Raw genomic sequence first — 11,197 nt, forward strand, 5'->3', positions numbered from 1 at the left:
TCATTTTTTGTCTCTGTTGTCATTAATTCCGATTTATTTCACTATTTCGACGCATTCTACCATCTCCAATCAATACGATGCAGCATTGTTGAGAATTAACCTTCATGGAGATAATTGATGGACATATTGATTGTCCATTGAATAAATGAGATTCAGCCAACAGAAATGGGTCTCGCCGTGCATGCCGGTCAATATGTATTGGTAATCAATATTGGGCTCAACATTAAACGAGACGCTGTTGACATGATCATTATTCCTGAGTGTATTGTCGTTATATGAGGACCAGCCATCAGTGAAAATATTCAAGACCTCAAATGAAATACACCTGTTGAGGTTGTCATTTGCATTTCTGACCTCGAATGACAACAGTAAGTCTGGACTGAAATCATCTTGGAGGATGTTGCTGATCGAAACTGTAAGGCAGGTTGCTGTTGCTAGTTTTGTCTTTGCGGTGCTACTCATCCGGTAAGTCCATTTGTTTTTGCGTGAAACTGGGAGACCGAAACTTTAAATTTAAAGTCTTGTCTTTGGTAATAATCAATATCAAATATTTATGAGGTGTTCTATGTGTATTTAAGCTAAATAACATTTCTGCCCAGAAGCTAAAACAATTAGGATCATGTCTAAAGCGAAGTTACAGCAAATGTTATGTGATTTTGGTTATATTTGAGAACCAGCAAAATACGACGTAATTATGTATGTATGAAGGTACATACATGTATCACGTTATCACTATTAAATATTTTGATGTGTCTGTGCGCGCTTCGAGACATGCACTTTTCTGGAAGAAGCCGAATAGTTTACTTCCACGCATTTTTTCACGGCAATTTCATTTTGTATCACCTGTGACCAGATGTTTCTCCTTTAGCATTGTCTGAAAGCAATTGTTTTTTTAAGAACAATCCGAGCTACCGACCCCAGGATGTAAAATGGTCGGCCGAAAACAGACAGGCGTTTTTCTTGACCTGCTACAAGCGTGGAGACCTAAACTCATCACCATTTTCATAATGTGTCCCGTTTCAGCCCAATCTTTTACAATCTTGTGTTCTTGTATAGCACATCCAACACTCGTTTATGTAACCCTTCCTGATACATCTGATTGTTTCTTTAAGTCGGAGTTCTACACAACGTGATCGAGAACAAAACGGAAGCAAATTGTCTTTCCACATGCCACAATTTACCTATCTTCAGGTCGTAGTGTTTCATCTAAATGCTGTGACAAAATGTTTAAAAAACCATTAAACCCTGCATGAAGATTATTAAAGAGCACAAAAATATGTTTAATGTTAATTACTGCTGGTGTCTTCGAGGTGATAACGGTTAAACGTCAGGTTTTGTTGCTTTTTGTTGCTTTTGGTGAATGCACTGAACGACAGCACCAGTTAATATATCACGTTTCTACAATTGTGGTGCGTCCTTTCAGCTGCTTCGTATATATTGATCTGAACAATTCTTGATATGTAAAATCATTATTGATTTAACACGCCTTCCGATTCTAAGAATTAGATGATTAAATGATTAATGGATTTTCAACTTCATATTAATAATCTGCTGGCGTTACGTGTCCGTTGAACTGCGTAGCGAGTATAAATTTCCTGACATGGTAATGCCAAATATATCTATATAAAACATACATGGATTTAACTATTGGATCAAAAGTCATCTAATCGCCTCTATCAGCCGGTACCGCTGTTAACAAGACAAATTTAAGTTTGAATCAGCACAAAACAGTCCCATTGCTGCATGTATCAATAAATATCAAGGGATCGAGTTGTAGTGAATATAAGAATATCATTTCTGCTCTCCGCTGCCATCACATGGCCGACATATTGTCAATAGATGCATAAAACACTACCCTTGTAATCATGCTGATTCAAACGGAATAGGTTTTGACTCTCTTCCGGTTACGTCAATGAAAATAATGGATCACATATCATAATATATCATAATAATCATATATCTCCATGCAAATAAAACATACATACAGATCTTACAATTTGTGTCATGAAAAGAAATGAAGCCCGTGTTTTACTGAATGGTTTTTTTTTTACATATGCCTTGCATTGTAGGAGCGACTGTGTGAATGAGTTTTTAACGCTTTTAACAGTATTGCAGTTATATCACGATGTGTCAGCTTAATGTAGGAGGAAAGCCCGACGTGAAGCAGGTATTAGACGTTTACCACTTCGGTGAAACCCAGGAGCACGGGTATGGTGCTGACAAACCTAGAAACATAATCGGGAACCGGGATTCGAACCCACAATCATAGGTTTCTGGCGTGCTGTACAGCGAATTGCGGCGCCTTTGACGACTGTGCCACCTGTGCCCCTTGAATTGTAGGAAAAAACTAATGTGACCTTTTCTTGTAGAAAAGTGTCCAAAGACTACAGTTCTTCATTCTCATTTATGAATATACATATATAATTGATAAATAGTGTTTATTTAGGATAGAAGTAATTGAGCTCCTAAACATTGAACAAAATATACTGATCTCAAACCAAGTCATCAAGTTATTGCTCCCTTAGTATTACGACATTAAAACGTACTCAGCGAAGTGGCCTAGCTTTGGTTTGTTTGTTTTTGTTTGTTGTTTAGCGCCGCACTAAGCAATATTCCAGTTATATGACGGCGGTCGGTAAATAATAGAGTCTGGACCAGACAATCCAGTGATTGACACAATGAGCATCGATCCACGCAATTGGGATCGATGACATGCATCAACCAAGTCAGCGAGCCTGACCACCCGATCCTGTTAGTCGCCTTTTACGACAAGCATAGTCGCCTTTCACGGCAAGCATGGGTTGCTGAAGACCTATTCTACCCCGGATCTTCACGGGTTGCTTAGCTTTGGTAACTGGTGGCCTGCAGCCCGTGTTTTAAAACTGTATACATGATACTGTTATGGTCAAATATGTTTAATAAATTGCAAATATGACTTTGCATAATTGACTAAATTGTGAATATATTAACTTGGTCTCGTCGCTATATGGCTGAAAAAATGCCGATACGACGTTACATGTTAACTCACTCACTCACTCTTATTGTCATAATCTGATATACCTTTACGTTTCTATCCCAGGCAATCGAGAGGACATTGCAGTGAACAGCTGCAATTCACAGGCTTGGCCCAATACAATGACTTGAAAATAACAAAGCCAATTAATCCATTGCAAACCTTTACATCCTTGAGAGATGACATGGAATGCGCCAGGGAGTGCATGTCGCTCGTTAGGTGTTCAATGTTTGCCTTTAACGAGCTGAGTTTGTCTTGCTCCCTCTTTCCCGCCCCGGCGTTCATATACGACTTTATTGCTCTTTCTTCATCACCATCTCCCGGGCAGCGATACTACGCAGTCTCCACGGGTAGGTGGCATCTGTAAAGGAATTCAATCATATTTGAAGCAAAGCTTAGATCAGTTTCTGATAACCATTTGTTATTAAAAAAATGAGACCACGAGACCAACAACATAAAGTAAAGTTTATTTTTGGATTAATTTTCATTAATTTTCATTAATTTTAAATGACGCAACATAGGGCATCAGGAACGGATGCAAATAGAATATAACTATTAGGCGATGGGGAAGCCTAGTGTTTGTTTGTTGCTTAACGCCGCACAGCAATATTCCATCTATATGACGGCGGTCTGTAAATAATCGAGTCTGGACCAGACAATCCAGTGATTGACAACATGAGCATCCACGCAATCGGGATACGATGACATGCATCAACCAAGTCAGCGAGCCTGACCACACGATCCCGTTAGTCGCCTCTTGCGACAAGCATAGTCGCCTTCTACGGCTTGGGTTGCTGAAGACCTAATCTACCCCGGATCCTCACGGGCTGTGATTAAGCGTTGATCAGTCATGTCGAAGACCGAGGTTCGATTCCCGTGATACGGCTAGCATATTGCCTGCCAAAAGCGCCTAAACCCAAAATCACTCACCCCGAATATAGATTAATCATGACACACGACATATGAATGCATACTGATTTGTTCCCAATGGTTCGTTGGTTTCTTGTTTAACGTCGCACTCAGCAATATTCCTGCTATATGACGGCTGTCTGTAAATAATCGAGTCTTGATCGTACAATCCCGTGACTAATATCATGAGCATCGATCCACGCAATTGGGATCGATGACATGCATTAACCAAGTCAGCGAGCCTGACCACCCGATCCCGTTGCGGTGTTTTTAATGCATTGCATTGTACAGGAAATCACATTAATTAGATAAGTTTTTAGTGGTCACACATTACGTGAATCAGTACACAATTTGTTTCTCTCATGTGTTTTGTATAATGATCAATGAACATGCATGATGTTTCATCTTAACGTTAGTTAAGAGTTCGATCTTGTAGAAATACATAAATGTAATTTTTTTACCGAGAATGTGCTCATGGAAAGATAACAATGTTTTGACAAAATGTACTTTGGCCTTAAGTAAGGTCTTGAATTTGAGAAGGTGATGTCTGGCTTTCTGGCGAGGTTATAGTAACTCATTGATTCATAATTGATCATGATTATATTAAGGTGACAGAGTTATGTCGGTGGGTCTGCAAGAGACATTCAACAATTTAAATTGTCCATAACAATGTAGATATCGTTATTTAAATTTTGATATATATCATTCATTATTGTGCATGGCATTTATTTGACTATGTTGGTTGGTTGGTTGGTTGGTTGGTTTGTTGTTTAACGCCGCACTCAGCAATATTCCAGCTATATGACGGCGGTCTGTAAATAATCGAGTCTGGACCAGACAATCCAGTGATTGATATCATGAGCATCGATCCACGCAATTGGAATTGATGACATGCATCAACCAAGTCAGCGAGCCAGACCACCCGATCCCGTTAGTCGCCCTTTACGACATGCATAGTCACCTTTTACGGCAAGCATTGGTTGCTGAAGACCTATTCTACCCCGAAATCTTCACGGATCCTGTATGACATGTATCAATAACCTAAGCTATGAGACCCGTGAAGATCCGGGGTAGAATAGGTCTTCAGCAATCAATGCTTGCCGTTAAAGGCGACTACGCTTGTCGTAAGAGGCGACTAACGGGATCGGGTGGTCAGGCTCGCTGACTTGGTTGATGCATGTTGCCTGGATCGATGCTCATGATATTAATCACTGGATTGTCTGGTCCGGACTCGGTTTTTACAGACCGCCGTCATATAGCTGAAATATTGCTTAATGCGGCGTTAAACAACCAATCAACTAACCAACCTGAGAAATGAATGGACTTAAATGACAAGATTTGATATTTATACGTCTATTTAATTTCTTGTAACGGTGGGAAAAAATGATAGCTTAATGATAAATTGATAGAGGCAAGTGGTATGAAACATTAACTTACTTAAAATGTAAAACATTATTTTTGCTGTTTTTGCTGTTTGTTCTTTGGCTTATTGGTATATAGGTGAAGTAAGAACACTTTTAAAAATAATTTATAACGAAAATAATTCCCAACTATGAACGGTTTGTAGTTCCTTTCAGATGAGATGATATTTCAGGAAACATGATTTTGTCATTGTTATTGGCTTGGAAACAAACAGTTATAAGTGTTGTCTATTTCAAGTAACTGCACATGTACTTGCCCTGGAAAGTAAATTGATGTTCATTTCAATGTTAGATTGGTGCCCAGCCAAGAAAGGGTTTTTCTTTGACCGTGAATCTGAGCTCTGCTACTATGGATCACAAGACAAGAGGGCGTGGAACGACTCGGAGACCGCCTGCCAAGAACTCAGTACAGGGTCGAGGCTTATGATGCTAAAAGACACTATACATCGAGAGGCAATCGCGCGAATCATGGATGCAAACAGATGTAAGTTTACTTCTATGTTAAATTAAATTTTCTTTCAGATTTATAAACATTCAGATCATGCCACAGGGTAGATTTGAAATAAGGGACAAGTATTTGATCAGGTGTTTCCCATGATATGTTTATATCATGAATTGAGGTTTAATAACAATGTGTTATTATAAGGGTAACGCTGTTTTCAAAGAGCGTTACCGTCATTATAGCTAATATGGATGGAATTCGTTATCAAATAAAAAGAAACAACAATATCGGTTTTTGAATCATTTACTGCAATCAACACGAATGTCACTAAACCACTTTTACAAATATGGAAACGTCAAAGAACAAACCAGATGACGTCACTATTCAACGTGACGTCACCTATCCCATGAGTCTCTTTTGACTGGAGATTCTTTCCGCGAATTGATTCATGTTTTGGTCGTTGAGGGGGGGGCATTGCTTTAACGTGTTTATCCATGATATCTTGTCGAAGAGGACTGGTAAAAAGAATTTTGAGACTGACTATCTTTCAAATGTGGGCCATAAAAATATGTATTTGTTAATCTCGTACATTGCTTGAGTAGTTCATTGCAAGTGTATGTGGTCGGTTGAGGCCGTTTGTTCATTAATGGCAGCCATTGAACGTGATTGGGGTCCAACCGGAAAAGAACGAGTACCGAGCAGGCATCAAGTTTTTGACTTTAGAGAAAAGTACTCCCCAAGATTTTTTTATGACCGCTTGTCACATGTGTTTGGGGATAAGTACCTTAGGTATTCCACTGTTAAACGTTTAAGGCTCGGGGAACAAGCCTTGATGACGACCCTAGGTCTGGACGTCCCTCAACTTCCGTCAATGAAAATTCATTCAAGGAGATAGAAAAAACGTATTACCGTTGCTGAACTTGAGGAAGACTTAGGTCTAAGCCATTGATTCATTGAAACTATTACTCATGAACATTTACATTTACATTGAGTGCCAAAGTTTCTAAATTCTGATCTTAAGGAAAACAAAACTGACATTGCCAGAGAAAATGTAGAGCTAAAGGAGCAGGATTTCGTAAAATTCAAAAAGAGAATAGTAACGGGTGGTGAAACATAGGTCTACCACTGAAAACGTCAATCCATAGAATGGCACCATTACACTTCTCCGGCACCAAAGAAATTCCAGTCTTCAAGACCCGTGAAGAATGTTATGACCACTGTATTCTGGGGTCCAAAGGGTGTGATCCGTGTTGATCACGTAGAAAGTGAAAAGACGATTACCGGTGCCTACTATGTTGATTTGCGTCATCACCTGAGGGATTCTATCAAAGAAAAGCGACGAGGAATGCTGACTACTGGAGTTCTACTACTTCATGACAATGTCTCTTCTCACACCTTTTTCAGGGTGGCTTCAGAAAACTTCTTCCTGACTGGAAATGAAAAGCTTCACTATCGATATGAGAAGTGTATTGAAAAGCAGGGAGATTATGTTGAAAAATATAATTAAAAACACTTTAAAAAATGTTGGTTTTGTTTGTTAGGCTCAGAACTGTTTGACCAGCCCTCGTTTACAATTAAATACAAAATACAGCTCTTTCACATGGACTTTAAAGAACAGGTACGCATGGTATTAAGAAAGGTAGTTTCGTAACCATTCATGTTTATATAGTCTTAATTAATTAAGTATTGTAGGCCACTGGCCCATTATACAATACCGAGTATACAGTGAGAGAGAAACATTATAATAAAAAGGTAAATTCTAGGAGATTTACACAAGACGTAGATTTATTGCTTTGTAAATGGATACGGATAGATTTTGAATGATTAATACATTATTTGATGCGATTAAAATATCAAAAGTATGTATGGAGGGGTACAGGTAAACCTTTTTTTGGTATATATTTTCGTCTTAAATGTACATATCGATCACAAATTATTATAAAATGAAATTCATCTTCAATATGATTTTGATTGCAAGCCGGACACAACCTTTCACATTTTATACCTCCCAGTCTCAATTCGGAGCTGGTGGGAACAGCATCTAAATTGCGCAAGGGCACGTCTATATTTAAAAATTGAAAATTCTTTTAAATATGTTTCTTAGCCGAAATTTGTTTTGAATGAACTGTAAAGAGTTGATTTTGAGCTTGATGAAAGAGCTGCTTGCCAATTTTGTTCATAAGATAATTCAAGACGGAGTATACATTCCGACAGAAAGCTGGAGATTTTACTTATAAATTGTTGTTCCCTTATGTAACTAAAACCAGTAGAGAATAGGATGTGTTTTACTTTTGATGTCCAGTTAGTTTTACCATTACTACAGTCTAACAATAATAAGTTATAGCATTTCTTAACCAAACGTGATTCAGGCATATTAATTATTTTCCACCAATACATTCATGTTTAGATATTACATTCGACGATTGTGTACATCGGTATAAAAAATCGTCACTCACAAATTGTGTTAGAACAGGCAAAAGATTGTAAGCTGTCGTGTTTTTAACTGCATATCGAGTACTGATTTCAGCACGCGATGTCGTACGGCCTTAGGATTGTATGGAAGCGTAGTAGGGTAAAGGTGATTTTTTTTTTGTCTAAGTATCTCCTACGTAGGAGATAGTAAGTCCTACGTAGGAGATACTAAGTCCTACGTAGGAGTTTGTAAAACAGCAGTGGTTGGGGTGTATGTGTCTGTGTCTGTGTGTGTGTGTGGGTCTTGGCGGAATTGCAGTCTGGCGGAGTTGTAGACTGAGTGGTGCAACCGATGGAATTGGTTTCCCGTCTACCAAGATTAACGATGATTTCTTTCACTTTCATATGTATAATGTTGATACACTGCTGTTAAAAAGACACGTTCCTTTCCCTCTATTTGGAGTTGTGTTATCGTTCAAAGAAAATGTCATCCATGCGTTAAGCTGACAGACTAGAACCTTATTCGACAATTTTGCTGTTTCAGACCTCAACAGCGACCATCTGTGGATCGGAGGGTCTGACCTGAACCCCGGGGATGGACTCTTGAAGTACCACTGGGTAGATGGCACGGAAATAGTTAACCCGGTTTGGAATCCAGGGGAACCCGGGGGGGATCTGACAAATGAATTTTGCCTCTCGTACCTATTAGCGTCATTTTCTGATATGCGTTGCACGAATGAAAATCGATACTTTTGCGCCAAACCCAAATGAGGAAACCCGTCTTCTTCCAGTGGTTCAGACCCATTCCGACCTGGAAATTATTAGCCGCGCCACTTTATAACACTTAATGTGCTTAAGATGATACAGAAATAATATTCGTGGCGTATATTTTGATATGCATGTATACATGTAACGAAAACTAAGAAAGATTATTATATGTATTCCAGTTATTATGTATATTTAATTGGCAAGGAGATTACAGAGAATATCATGTCATGTTTAGCATCTAAATCGCTTAATTGCCACTTGACTGTTCGGTTAAATGAAAAGATGCACAATATTGCGTTTCGTCCTGTGAGCTATATGGCCTTCCTGACTTCTGAAAAAAGGCGACTAAGCTCGTCGTAAAAGGCGACTAACGGGATCGGGTGGTCAGGCTCGCTGACTTGGTTGAAGCATGTCATCGATCCTAAGTGCGTGGATCGACCAACCAACCAATCCAAATAAAGGTTAAAACAGTCTTCGGGATCAAAGTATATGAAACGGTCTTCAAAAGCAAGACACGTGTGATACGAATTCGTATCGAATGGTTGGTTTGATTTGTTGTTTTACGCAGCAAAATTCGAGCTATATGACGGCGGTCTAAAAATGATCGAGTCTTGACCAGAAAAACCAGTGGTTGGTTGGTTGTTTTACGCCGCACTCAGCAATATTCCAGCTATATGACGGCGGTCTGTAAATTATGGAGTCTGTACCAGACAATCCAGTGATTAATATCATGAGCATCGATCCATGCAAGTCGGATCGATGACATGCATCAACCAAGTCAGCGAGCCTGACCACCCGATCCCGTTAGTCGCCTTTTACGACAAGCATAGTCGCCTTTTACGGCAAGCATGGGTTGCTGAAGATCTATGGCATGGAAAGGTATAGATGCACTGACGTAACACGTGGAATGTTGCAAATCATTTCAAATTACACGGGATGCCCTTTCTTCAGATACCTTACGTGTCAACTTCAGTCAATCCCTTACGTTTTTTTATGACTCCTATCATGTTGTTGATGATATCGTCAAATGGGTATTCTGCACCCCGTCTAGACTAACATTTAGTCTCTGAAATCTTATATTACACAATATCCTTCTTGACTCTAAAAATTATTTTTTTCCCTATGCTGATTTCAGAATGTGGAATAGAGCTAGCTTGAGCTGGCTAGACTTGCTTTTGTATGCATTTCTAGATTTAATTTATTATTTTTTCATAAAATAAATATATTCCACGGTCATAGTGCAGGACTACACCCCGTCCTATCAGACTCTTTACTTTTACCGGGGATAGATTTGAGGCGAGCGGCGAAACAATATCGGGAAGTTACATTCATCACTCCTTGTATCGATTTAGTGCAGTATTTAGCCTGTACAAATTCCAACGTTTGATGTTATGTTCGGTAAACACATTCATATTCGTTCGATATTGACCGAAAGCGTGACTAAAATGTTTTGGAACCTTCAAATGTCTTTCCGTTGTTCATCATACTTTTTTTCACACATGTATGTTGACATTTTCTGAAAAATAAATAACCTACATGTAACCGCACTTTGTTTCTATGGCCTCAGATTAGTTATCTAAAGGCACATTAAAACATCAATATTGTTTAATCAGCTAGAAAACCTACAATCGATCGCATTGATTTGTTTAATACAGATCGATTATTAATTTATTGTCCACAGTGACATCTTCAACCACATGTGTATCAATTCTGTCATTAATGTCATATTTCAATGTCTCCGATTTATTATTTCGAATATCGAGGGGGACACGGATGGCCAAGTCGTCTAAGGCGCCGCGATTCGCTGTGCAGAGTTGCGTCCCCTGGACACGCCAGAAACCTATGATTGTGGGTTCGAATCCCGGTTCACACCGATTATGTTTCTAGGTTTGTAAGTACCATACCCGTGCTCGAGGGTTTCACCGAAATGGTAAACGTCTGAGACCTGCATCACTTCGAGCTTTCCTCCCACATTAAACTGACACGCCGTGATATAACTGGAATAATGTTAAAAGCGGCGTTAAACCGAACTCACTCACTCACTCACTCGAATATCGAACCGATTTTATACCGGACGTTAGTAAGCAGGCCGTGTTATTTATTGAAGGTAGTGTAATGTGTAGCTTACAGACCTGGCAAGGTTCCCAATACATGCTGATCATTTTGCTAAACTTGGATCGGATAGTTACACTGTATTGAGTGTGCATAAACATACGACTCATGGGTTAACGC

At 39.1% G+C, this 11,197-nt stretch overlaps 1 protein-coding gene across 1 annotated transcript; it reads left to right on the forward strand.

Annotated features, from left to right (window-relative positions):
* The first annotated feature begins 267 nt into the window (after window positions 1-267).
* LOC124144891 (collectin-12-like) lies at window positions 268-9,629 on the forward strand. The gene is made up of 4 exons (XM_046514507.2): window positions 268-465; window positions 3,080-3,363; window positions 5,636-5,827; window positions 8,742-9,629. The coding sequence occupies exons 1-4, from the start codon at window positions 398-400 to the stop codon at window positions 8,966-8,968; spliced, it is 771 nt and encodes a 256-aa protein (XP_046370463.2). The 5' UTR covers window positions 268-397; the 3' UTR covers window positions 8,969-9,629.
* Window positions 9,630-11,197: the final 1,568 nt, after the last annotated feature.

The sequence above is a fragment of the Haliotis rufescens genome, unplaced genomic scaffold (assembly GCF_023055435.1).
Source record: "Haliotis rufescens isolate VD_foot unplaced genomic scaffold, xgHalRufe1.0.p SCAF_16, whole genome shotgun sequence".
Taxonomy (NCBI): Eukaryota; Metazoa; Mollusca; class Gastropoda; order Lepetellida; family Haliotidae; genus Haliotis; species Haliotis rufescens.

Excerpts from the sequence above, each read along its gene's own strand:
- LOC124144891 (XM_046514507.2), top strand. The coding sequence starts at position 398 with ATGTTGCTGATCGAAACTGTAAGGCAGGTTGCTGTTGCTAGTTTTGTC. Across the intron at positions 466-3,079 it reads TTTGCGGTGCTACTCATCCG|GCAATCGAGAGGACATTGCA; the intron begins GTAAGTCCATTT and ends TTTCTATCCCAG. Across the intron at positions 5,828-8,741 it reads AATCATGGATGCAAACAGAT|ACCTCAACAGCGACCATCTG; the intron begins GTAAGTTTACTT and ends TTGCTGTTTCAG.